The sequence below is a fragment of the Mirounga leonina genome, unplaced genomic scaffold (assembly GCF_011800145.1).
Source record: "Mirounga leonina isolate KUSES-001 unplaced genomic scaffold, KU_Mleo_1.0 Mir_53, whole genome shotgun sequence".
Classification (NCBI taxonomy): domain Eukaryota; kingdom Metazoa; phylum Chordata; class Mammalia; order Carnivora; family Phocidae; genus Mirounga; species Mirounga leonina.
The window spans coordinates 8,557,238-8,568,777 of record NW_023270807.1 but is presented as its reverse complement, the minus strand read 5'-3'; the positions used below and the strand labels follow the sequence as shown (position 1 = coordinate 8,568,777).

General features: G+C 59.1%; 1 protein-coding gene across 3 annotated transcripts in view; it reads left to right on the top strand.

Annotated features, from left to right (window-relative positions):
- Window positions 1-6,092, top strand: part of TFEB (transcription factor EB) — a 56,647-nt gene extending 50,555 nt beyond the window's left edge. For 2 of the 3 annotated variants that reach the window (XM_034991664.1, XM_034991663.1), the window contains exons 4-9: window positions 474-551; window positions 2,210-2,330; window positions 2,428-2,484; window positions 3,061-3,136; window positions 3,792-3,939; window positions 4,946-6,084. In XM_034991664.1, coding sequence (XP_034847555.1) covers window positions 474-551; window positions 2,210-2,330; window positions 2,428-2,484; window positions 3,061-3,136; window positions 3,792-3,939; window positions 4,946-5,434 — 969 coding nt within the window. In that variant the 3' untranslated portion in view covers window positions 5,435-6,084. Of the gene's footprint in view, window positions 1-473; window positions 552-2,209; window positions 2,331-2,427; window positions 2,485-3,060; window positions 3,137-3,791; window positions 3,940-4,945 lie in introns of all 3 variants that reach the window. The other variant, XM_034991662.1, reaches the window with a different exon arrangement.
- Window positions 6,093-11,540: the final 5,448 nt, after the last annotated feature.

Here is an 11,540-nt window from a genome sequence, read left to right as displayed (position 1 = left end):
GAGCCCCAGTCTGAGGGGGGAGACACAGCCCTGCCCTCAGCGAGCCCCAGTCTGAGGGGGGAGACACAGCCCTGCCCTCAGCGAGCCCCAGTCTGAGGGGGGAGACACAGCCCTGCCCTCAGCGAGCCCCAGTCTCCCAGGAGAAGCATCATCCCTACTTTTCAAAGCTTTCCTAGGGAGAAACAGGAGACTCATAGAGGAAAGCCCAGCACACCTGCAAAGCCATGTCCAGACAGAAGGTATATAAAGCAATCTCCTTGGGCATCTTGGCTCCCTGGGAAGAGCCTTGGCCTTGGGCCTGTGGTACCTGGACAACTCATCCCCTCTCTGGACCTTTTTCCTTTTCCCTCCGAGATTAGCAGGTTAGGTGAGGTGGGTTCCAAGGTCCCTTCAGGTCAGTGGCTGTCCCCGTGCCCCTTCCCTGTGCCTTTCTCCTAGTGGGCCCTCCCCAGATGGACTTTTCTCTCTTTCAGTTTGATGTCATTGACAACATTATGTGTCTGGATGACGTCCTGGGCTTCATCAATCCTGAAACTCAGATGCCCAACACGGTACTGCTGGCCGGGGTGGGGTGGGAATGTCAGTGGGAGGAGGTAGAGGTTCTACAGTGGCCCTGAGCCTGGAAAGAACTCGAGACAAGGTCCTCACCTGGGCAGAGCCGTCTTGCTGCGGAGATGACAGTCACCTCTGTCAAATCATGTGAGCAGAGCCCAAGGCCGAGCAGAATTATGACTCCAGAGAGGCGTGCCTAGCCTGCGTGCACGATGGGGCTTCAGTGGGGAGTGGTGGCTGGCAGTTGGGGAAGTCTTCGGGGGGTGGGGTAGGGGACTGGGCAGGAGGTAGTAGTGCTGGGCCTCACCAGAGGGGAGGCAGGGAAAGCATTCCTGGAGGGGAGCAGCATGGCCTCGAGCTGATGAATTCCTTTGGGATCTGGGGCTTCCCTCTTCTACAAAGCCTAGGACCCAGTGGAGGACAGGCCTGTGTCCCTCACCCCATGGGACAAGTGATAGGGGGCTGGCTTTGTCCCCTCCCTCCAGCAGCCTCCTGGCAGTGTGAATGCTCTCTGGGCCTCCCAGACAGAAGTGAGGTAGCAGAGGGGAATGAGCCAGCCTTAGACTCAAGAGGCCAAGTTTCTGGCTTTGGCTGTGACCCTGGCAAGTCCCTTAATTGTTCTGAAGCCCACTTTTCTCAGCAGCAGAATGGGGTTGATGCCGTCTACCCACAGGATTGTGGGAAGGTTAGATAAAGCAAGGAATGGGGGCTGGCTCTGCACAGGGTGACAGATATTTGCCCCGAGCAGGTGGAATTGTGGGCGTCCCTGCCCCTTTTCGGAAGGTCCTAAACCTCAGCTGCTCACTCCTGCCCCTCGGGCCTGCGCCTATTACCCTGACTCTGGCCCTAGCTCATGCCACTGAGGGAAGCCGCCAAATCTTGCAGTAGGAAGTCCAAGAGTCAGTCCTGGATCCCCGCCGCCCTGGCAACATTGCCCAGTGGCTCAGCCGGACTGGTCGGGGCCAGTTGGGTCTGAAACCTGCTGCCACCCGAGCACTGAAGGCTGGGAAGAGGGAGAGGGCCAGAGGGCACAAGTGTCTGGTCCCCTCGGTGGTTTCCACGTATGTGGTAGGGTGCCTGTGTCCTACCGAGGCTTCTGGGCGATCACCCCAGAGCTCCAGTCTGTCCCCGCCGGGCCCCTGCTTCACCCCCCACTGGCTGCCCATTACAAAATGCCAGCGTCTTTGCACATCCGATCTGCCCCCGGCACCCTGTCCGCTCCCGTGGGGACGGCCGAGTCTTTGCTCAGCCCTCAGGCTCTTCCTCACTTCTCTGCTCAGGACCCAATTCACGTTCCACACCCTCCAGAAACCTTTCACAAACTCCCAAATAGATTAGGTGCTTCTCCTCTGGGCTTCCCAGTGCCTGGGACTTAATCCCCTCATCTGTCACCCCTCAGGGCTGATCACTCCGCAGGGGTTCCAGCCACTAGGCCACTAGGCCACGCCTCACTCGGCTCCTAACCCTAGACTTGCCCATGGAATTGCCGGGTGACAAGGGCCGGGGTGGATTCTGACATCCTCGAGCTCCTCTGGAGCCCTTAGAGCTGGAAGTGGGGCGTGGGGGATCCTGGCTGTCCCTGGGATGATGGGCCCTGGGGAGGGACCCCTGCAGAGGGCGCTGCTCACCGCGTCCATCTCCCCGCCTCACCCCACAGTTGCCCCTGTCCAGCAGCCACCTGAATGTGTACAGTGGTGACCCCCAGGTCACAGCCTCCCTGGTGGGCGTCACCAGCAGCTCGTGCCCCGCTGACCTGACCCAGAAGCGAGAGCTCACAGGTACCACCTCCCCTTCTCCCCGGTGCCCCGGCTCCCCATTCCTCCCTCTTCTTCTCCCTCCCTCCCAGCTCCTCTGTCCTTCTCCCCTGACCTCCAGATGCGGAGAGCCGGGCCCTGGCCAAGGAGCGGCAGAAGAAAGACAATCACAACCTAAGTGAGTCCAGCGCAGGCGCCTTCTGTCCTTGCGCTCTCCTGGGCTGCCTAAAAAGCCTCTGACCGGAGCCTCAGGTTGGGGGTCGAGTTTACTTTAAAACAAAACAAAACAAAACAAGCCACTCTGACCTGCATGGGTTGGAAAGGCTTCCCTACCCAAGACCTTAAATCCTCCGTTGGTGGGACTGGATGAGTTCAGCACGGCCTTCTTCCCACTGGCCCTCTTAGGAGGGGATGGGAGAAGGGCCCAGAGGAAGCGATATTCATGAAATCCCCAGGATTTAAGAAGGAGTGGGTTTATCAGATCAGATTGGTTCCTTTAGCACGTGGAGCCTGGGAACTCTCTCGGGAAGGAGAGGGCCACTCTGCTGTGCTAACAGCTGACCGGGTGCTTCGGCCTCGCAGAGCCCCTTGGTGGTTCTGGCCTCGCCCGGGCCCCTCATTCCCATAGCAATCCGTTCTGTGGGTCACTCATTACTTCCCAGAAGGGCCAAGGCACCACTTCCTGGGCTGGGCCCTTCTCCCCGGTAGGGTCCTCATCCTCCTAATTGCTCCCTCCGGGATTTGTTACCTTTAGTTGAAAGGAGGCGGAGGTTCAACATCAATGACCGCATCAAGGAGCTGGGAATGCTGATCCCCAAGGCCAACGACCTGTGAGCGGTTTCTGGGGGAGAGGGGGAAAAGGGAAAGGGTCGGGGGCTGGGGGTGGGGCAGCCCCAGCTGATGCGTATTTTCTGCACCCGGGGCCTGTGCTGGTTGCCAGGGGCCAGGGCTGGGAAGAGAATCCCTTGGTTGGAAGCTTATCATCTATTAGGGGAAAGAAGATTCCCCCCTCCGCCCAAATCAGACCAGCTTGAGACACATGAGCAAAATCACGGAAGTGAGGCTGCTGGGGTCAGCGCAGGGGGGTGCTTCCTGGAGGAGGAGGAGTCATGCTGGGAACCTTTGGACTCGGACTGGCACAAAGGGGGCCCAGGGCTGGGAGGAGTGAGAGTCGAGGACAGGTGTGGGTTTTGGTGGCAGGAATGGAAGGCCTAAGGAAGGAGGCTGCTCTGAATTGTTGGCTTCCATGGGATTAGTGGGCTGGGTAGTGGCAGTGAGGTCACCCAGGAGGGTGTGTTGTGTGCAGACGGAGAAGGGCCTCCTCCACAGATGGGGGTTGGTCGTGTCTGGGGTTTGTGGGCCACTTTGGGATTGGCGGCGGAAGCTTCGGGAACCAAAGCAGGGTTTTCTTTTGGCCCGCCGAGCGCATGGCGAATACTTGGCCACTCGGCCGAGCCTGCGCCTCTGCTTTTGCCTGGCCTGCAGGGACGTGCGCTGGAACAAGGGCACCATCCTCAAGGCCTCTGTCGATTACATCCGGAGGATGCAGAAGGACCTGCAGAAGTCCCGGGAGCTGGAGAACCACTCGCGGCGTCTGGAGGTGACCAACAAGCAGCTCTTGCTCCGCATCCAGGTCGGGCCCATGCACTTGCACTTGCTGGGTAACTCTGACTCCTGGCCCCAGCCTGGCTCTCGACCTCAGGGGCAGTGCATACGCTTCCGAAGTTGGGGGAATGGGAATGATGCCCATGAAGAGGGAGGATGGATGTAATGGTTTGCTAACAAGCCATCCCTGGCTTTAAGCAACAAGGACCGGCTAGAGGTTCTGTTCTGTGAGACCCTCATTCTGGGACCCAGGCCAGTGGACAGGCGTGTCTAGAGCTGGCTCTTAAAGCCGTGTACAACAAGGTGACACTTGTTGCCTCTGCTCACATTTCCTCGATCCATGCAAGTATGTGCCTACACCTAACTTCGAGAGGGTGGCAGAGTGCAGACCTACCGTGGGGGGGGGGGGGGGGGGCGGGCAGAGAGCTAGAACTGGGGGAGCACCAAGTCTCCCCACTGGGGACAAACTAAAGAACAAGGCTTGGGAGACTCCTGCCTACCACCTGGAGCTGAGGGTTCTTTCTAATCCTGGCTGTGCTCAGGGTCTCTGCCTTCTTTGGATCTGAGGCTGGTCATCTATACAAAGGGCACACGGATGGCAGCTTTTAAACTTCTTGGTCTCTCATAGGAGGTAATACAGTGGGCGTTGCAATCCAGCATGCATAGCCACACTCAAAGGGAAAAATCAAAGTTTCATGAAAGAACCCTCATTCTTAATAGATGCAGTGCATTCTGATCATTTCTATTCTAGTCTAGTCTAGGCAAGCCTATTTCAATTGAAACAAAAAGAGAGAGTGAGCTGGTCAAGACTCACTACAGTGGTTTCACAACCCACTAATGAGTTGTGACTTGTAGTTTGAAAAAAACACTGGTCTAGACTCTAGAGCCACCCTGTACTTGCTTCCAGCTGAGCCATGTTGGGTGCCACAAGGGGAGGGGCAAGGGCTGCAGCGGGGAAACTGGGGGGATAGGGTAGCTGGCGCCTGTGGCTCTGTGTCCCCAGCCCCCCTCTCTGTGCTCCCCCCCCCTTGCAGGAGCTGGAGATGCAGGCTCGAGTGCATGGCCTCCCCACCACCTCGCCATCGGGCATGAATATGGCTGAGCTGGCCCAGCAGGTGGTGAAGCAGGAGATGCCCAGCGAGGAGGGCCCTGGGGAGGCCCTGCTGTTGGAGGCCGAGGTCCCGGATCCTGAGTCACTGCCAGTTCTGCCCCCCCAGGCCCCGCTGCCCCTGCCAGCCCAGCCACCTCAGCCACCGTCCCCATTCCACCACCTGGACTTCAGCCACAGCCTGAGCTTTGGGGGCGGGGGCGATGAAGGGCCCCCAGGCTACCCCGAACCTCTGGGGCCAGAGCATGGCTCCCCGTTCCCCAACTTGTCCAAGAAGGATCTGGACCTCATGCTCCTGGATGACTCACTGCTACCACTGGCCTCTGACCCTCTCTTCTCCACCATGTCCCCTGAGGCCTCCAAGGCTAGTAGCCGCCGGAGCAGCTTCAGCATGGAGGAGGGCGATGTGCTGTGACCCGGGCGCCGTGCTGGGGAACAGGGGCGGACCTGGGGGCTGGGAGGGCCGGGGCCACCTCCCTCCCGCCCCTTGGGCTGCAGTTGTGTGTGACATAGCCCACTGCCCTGCCTCATCACTCCTTCCTGTTGGCCTCCTGTTTGGACTTAGTGCCTGCTTGGCAGCGTGTGGGGGCAGGAGAGGCCCCCTACCCGGCTCAGTACTCCCCAGGGATCGCCCTCTTGATGGGGCTGGGTAAGAAGAGGCCTTCAGCCTGGCTCCTGGAGGTGAAATCATGAGGGGAAGGGAGGGGACAGGTGTGCTAGAGGTAAGAAGAGGTGTCCTAGGAGGGTTCTGTCTTCTGAGTCTGATCCCCACCCCTGCTGGTGAAGGAGGACACGCGAGAGCAGGGGGTTCAGGAAGTTCCTTCTCTGAGGCAATGACTGGTCCAGGGGGTGCCTAGGCCTGCCTTTCTGGGACTCAGATGACCACAGGTCTGTCCTCCAGCCTGGCACCCCCACCCCCCTTTGGTGCTAACAGCTCTCTACCAGATGGTGTGAGGGCGGGGGTGGCCGGAAGAGGGGGCGCTGGGTTCCTGCTAGAGCGCGGGGTCACTGCTGGAAGAGCAGCTCCCTCCAGGCTCCCCACTTTGTGCCTTTAGTAAACACTGTGCTTTGTACATGCTTGTCCTGTCTCTCTGGAGTGGTCTGGGGTGGACACAACAGGAGGATTCAACCCAATGCCCACCATTGGGGGGGTCAGGGTAGGGGGAGACGGAGAGGAGGGAACAAGCCCATCACCTGGTTTCCCCCACCTCCCAGACTTGCCTCAAGGGAAGCCGGAGATGTAGCCCAACTTAGGGGGGGCTTGGGGACTGCAGGGGTCATTATCCCTCCTCATGGCCACAAGATGGCGCTGCAGCCATGCTGGTTCCGCACCTCCAGCTGTGGCCTGAGACAGCTGAGCTGGGTGATGTGGGGGAACTGGTTGCTCACAAACCAAGTCTTGTGTTCTCAGCTGCTGCTTTGGGGCACCCTTAGCCCAGACTACCATTGGCCCGGGGTGGGGGCATGTTTCTCCTGTTCCCGAATGCCTGTTCTAGTGGTCACTTCTCCAGATTTTTCTCCCTCCCTAGGTGGGCGGACTGACACCTGCTTGAGAAGGTCCAGCTGCCTGCCCCATGGAGGCAAGGCTGGCCCCTCTGCTCTTTGACAGTGTCTCTAGCAGGACAGGCTCCCTAGTAACCGAGGAGCTGAGTCCTCCTCTGGCTTTGGGGAAAGGGAGACCCAACTGAGCTAATTTGGGGGGAGTCAGGAGTATCGGGCTCTGGGTAGAGTCGAGGATGAGGGCCCTGTTCCCTGCTCTGGCCCTGTCTGCCAGTGAGGCCTCGGCAAACCCTTTCCTCTCTCCAGGCTTCTGTTCCCCAACCCCAGCATAATTCCCATACGCCTCTGCTCTAAGATCCTGGGATTTTATGACCTCACCCAGGATGGGGAGGTGGGCTTGGGGCAGTGAGGGGCAGAGTGGCAGCTTCTTGAGTCCCAGCTGTCTTGGGGGAGGGAGGAGAGGGTCTTTTTGGGCTTTGCCGAGTTCTCTCCCGACTTCCCACAGTCTTCAGGCAGAGACCAAAATGGTTTTCCCCTCATGGGGCCCTGAGAGGCTGAAGGGGCCTAATTAAAAAAATTAAAACTCCCAGGATAAAAATGGCTAAGAGGGCAATTTCCTCTGCGCAGAACTGGAGATCAAATCAACATTGGAGCAATTAACGTGTGAGGGGAGAGAAGGAAAGGGAGCTGGGCATGTGGGTGCTGATGGTGGCTGGACTGGCGGAGGCTGCAGGATTAATCTCAAGGTCAGATGGAGCCGTGGATGACCTTGAGGAGTTTGAGCCAGCCCAGGCCCCTCCCCACCCCCCACTCAGCCCCTCCTGGACTCTCACTGGGAGATAGGTGATGGGCCCAGGCTTGGGCCATGTTGACACTGGAGGGGGTAGGGGTCTGGGAACTCCCAAGTCAAAATGAGAACTCTTTCCGACACTGTTCTCCTTCATCCTGGGGATTCAGTCAATGGACTGGAGATCTGCCCTTCTGCTCCCTCATGCAGCCCCTCAAGACCGCTGTATTACCCCCTCTCCACCTGCCTGCTGGCATCCTGTCCCCTAGGTCCTTCAGCCGGGCCACCACTTGCAGCCTGGGAAGCAGAGTCTGGACCGGCCTTTGGGCCCAACTGAGGGTGTGAGGGGTTCTGCCCACAAGAGGGCGCCACAGAGCCAGGACCTGGCCGCCGCGGGCACCCACTAGTGGGGCATGGCAGCGTCTCAGCTTCATTGTCCGCTGCGAGCGGTCGGCCTGGGGGCCCTGCTAGTCCTGTGGGTTTGGCTAAGGCACGCACAGATGCTCCCTGTAGCATTCCAACAAGCCACCAGCAAGGGTTCGTGTATCCGAGACGGGTCTGCGTGACCCTTAGCTTGTGGCTGAAACGGAGTCAGGCCGGCAGCTCCACACCGGTGGTTACGAACATCTCTGATGAAATAAGAGGGTAATGCTTTCTTCAGTCAGGCTCTTTATTGGTAGACAAGACCCTCCCAGACTTCCAGTCCACGAGGGGGAAATTATTTTTTTAAAAGGTAGAGTGGGTAAGCGGGCTGGTGTGGATGGGCCGGTCCAACCCCCTCATCTCACTGAGGAAGCCCCGGCCTTGGGAACAAGCAAAAGTGTCAAAAGAGATTGGGGTCGGGGAAAGGGGTCCAAGCTAGGTAGGGGAAGGATGAGAAGCTGTCACACCCTTAGGTCCCATGTGGGGCCCCGCAGTGGGAGGCAAGGTGCTGGGCATGAGGATCCTGCCATCCTCAGCTCCACTTCCTGTGTCTGTCTGTCCCCACCAGCCGCCACCTTCTCACCTCCTTGTACCGTGAGGGAGTTGGGATCTGAGTCCCACAGGCTAAGACAGACACATTCGCTGGCATGTCCCCCCGGGAGGGTGGCTTCCCACCCCTGCCTTCCATGGAGATTTCCCCTTCTGGTTGTTTGGACAGGCGGCCAGGAGTGGCCGCGGGCCCTGCTGAAGCCCGGCCGGCTGGCACTGGCTGGCTGTTACTTAGTGTCTACATCCTCGGGGTCAGGAAGTCCTGGACATCCGACCACGCCTCCCCGAGGCCCGCTCGGCCATCTCTAGGACAGGGCTGTCTGGGAAGCCGGAAGGGGAGCGAAGCCTAGAAGGGGAGCAGCGGGGCCTCAGAATGTCCTCTTTGGGATTTCCATCAGCCACTCCTCCTTTGAATCGAGATTTTTCCTTCACCGTTTGGAGAACTGACTTGGACAAGAGAGTCCAATACACACTCTGGATCTTCCCCCCACCACACACACACACACACACACAGACACACAGCTCCCTAAAAACGAACCCCAAGTGTAACACTCTGCTCCAAACCCACGCCCCCTCCCCATCTCAGAGCCCGCTGCCCTCTGCAGCACCTCCCGGCCACCTGGCTTACCAGCTAGAACAGCTAGAAAGAGCCCCCAGGAGTCAGCTCCTGTCCCTGCTGGGGACCTGCTGGGACCCCCACTTCTCAGGGTCCAGCCCGCACCCCCCTCTCCCGCTCCTTTAGCCTCATCTTTTTTCTTGGCTCTCTCTTTTCCGAGGGGGGCAGTGGAATTTATACAATATTTAAGCAGCCAGAGCCGAGTCCGGGAAGATATTATTAATGTAACAGGGATGGGCTGCAAATGCTTTTGGACCTGGTTACAATTAGAGGGTGATTTTTCTAAAGGTCAATGAATTCAGATAATATCCACAGGGGGGAGAGAAATTTAATACCTTTTTAGTGAATTAATTAATTATAATATTATATCGGCTTGGGGTTCTTTTCCAGAGTGATTAAGGGAGCGATCCGTCTTCTGTGAGGCCGGGGAGCGGCGCCCGCCGCCAGCAAGGACCCTGTCTTGGGGCTCAGGATGGGGCCTCGCCTGCTCCTCTCACCCACCCCTGCAGCGGCCAGGGGGCTGGAGGGGCAGGCAGGCCCTAGCCTGAGGAGAGCGGGCACAGTGATTGGCAGTGCCCTTTCTCCCCAGCCCGTGTCCACAGGCCCAGCCCTCCTCCCGCCGCTTTTGCCGCTGAAGAGCTGGGGCTGGGTTATGGCCTCCTCCTTTCCCCTTGGAGAAACTGAGGCCCACAGGACTCAGAATCCTGCCCAGAGCCCTACTATGAGTTAAGACAGACCAGGGTGGCAGAGCTGGGTGGAAATAACGAGAAGACTGCCCTCCCCCCACCACCGCGCCTCCCAAACCATGCCTTCTGGAAAATCTTCTCCACTGGCCAGAGGCCTAAGGAGCCGCCTGTGAATTCGCCCTTTCAGAAAGAAGTTCTTCAAGGGTGTGGCATGGGCCCAGGCTCTGCCGAGAGAATGAAAATGCCCCACGAGTGCTGATAAGTCAAGTTGCCACCAGGCTTGGTGAAGGAATAGCTCAATTTCTGTCCCCGGAGGGACCTGAAAGTGCCCAGGGCAAGGCGCTTTGCACCTGCTGGTTCATTCATTCATGTGATCCGTCATTCACGCAACTCACCTTTGTGGCACCCCCGCCCTCATGCCATTGCAGATAGACCGAAACAGCCCTTCTCGAGACCCCCCCACCTTGTCTTAAGCCCCCGTTGCTCCATGGTTTTCCATTCACTCAGCACCCACTTTGAGCAGCCCCCTGCTGGATGCTGGGGATGCTTGGGTGGCTAAGGGACAGCCCTTGCTCTCTAGGAGCCAGTCTCTGGGGCAGGTGGGGGCAGGGAGACGGCCACAGAAGCCACAGGGAAGATTGAGCTAGAGGTTTAAAGAAAGGGAGGGATGACACTAAGCTGAGTCGTGAGGACCAGGCTGACAAGGAGAGGGAGGGGGCATTTGGGCCACGGGGCACAGTGTGAGAAGACCACCCCTGCCCTCCTGACTGGAAGACTCTCCCAAAGACCACCAGGTTCTGGGTCCCGGAAGGCAGGGGGCAGCAAAGCCAAACAGGCCTGGTTTAAACGTGGGCTCTGCCAGGCCTCGCTAGGTGATGGAGAGGGGAGGTCTCTGTGCCTCAGTTCCCTCTCCTGTAATGAGGGATTGCAAGATATATCTTCCAAGGCTGTTGTGGAGATAAAGGAATAACTGAAAGGAAGTGCTAAGCCTAGCATCTTGCCCACGGTGGGGCTCCCCACATCACAGCCTCAGATGACCCCTGACGGGGTGACGGGGTGGTGGGGTCAGGGTCCGGCTCTGGTTGTGTCTTCGATTCCTTTTCCCTCCCGACGCGGTGCCAGCAAAGGTCCCAGCCTGGAGACCTTTCCCGGGCAGGCGGAGACCAGCGTTTTTCTCTCCTGCTCCCACAGCCCCGCATTCCCTTCCCGCTCCGGGGGGGGGGGCCCCCTCAGCCCTGGCTGCCCCTCCAGCCCCTCCTCCACCCTCTCCTCCCTTTCCCTGTGCAGCGGGCTGGGGAGGGCCTTCCCATTGTACTATCTTTGGGCCCTAAATTAAAATTGATGACATCTTGAAATGAGCAGTGAGGGTAATTTTGCTTCTGAGCCGGGATGCTAATGAGGCCCCTTAATGGTGCCAACGCGGAGCTGACGGGTCGTGTGTCACGCGCAGCGGCGAGGGGGGTAATGGCCGAGGTAAGTGCCGGTAATTACACCCTGTCTCGCTGTATTTTGGCAGGCCTGGTGGGAGAGCGGGGGCTCAACCTCCGCCAGGGGGGCCACCCCCCACCCACCGCGGGCCTGACAGCCAGAGATACCCCCTTCGGCCCCGCCAAGCCCCTCAACTCCAGCCCCACCTAGAACGAGGGGCCAGGGGCGCAGCCCCTGCACGGTCAGACTGCGTGTGACACGGCACACGCGGCGCAGTCATGCCACCGGGCACCCCCCCACCTACTCACCCCTGCAGCTTGGGCGCGCACCCCCGCCCCCCCGTGCATACAACGCTCACACGCAGTCTCACCCATTATGCCCCCCCGCATACACCGCACGCTCTGCGAACACACACGGACACATCCTTAGGACACACGCACACATACGTGTGCACCCAACACGCCCTCCAACAGCCGTGCGCGCATCCGGGGCCTGCTGCAGCGCCGACCCATTATCTCGAAGGCTCCTGGCG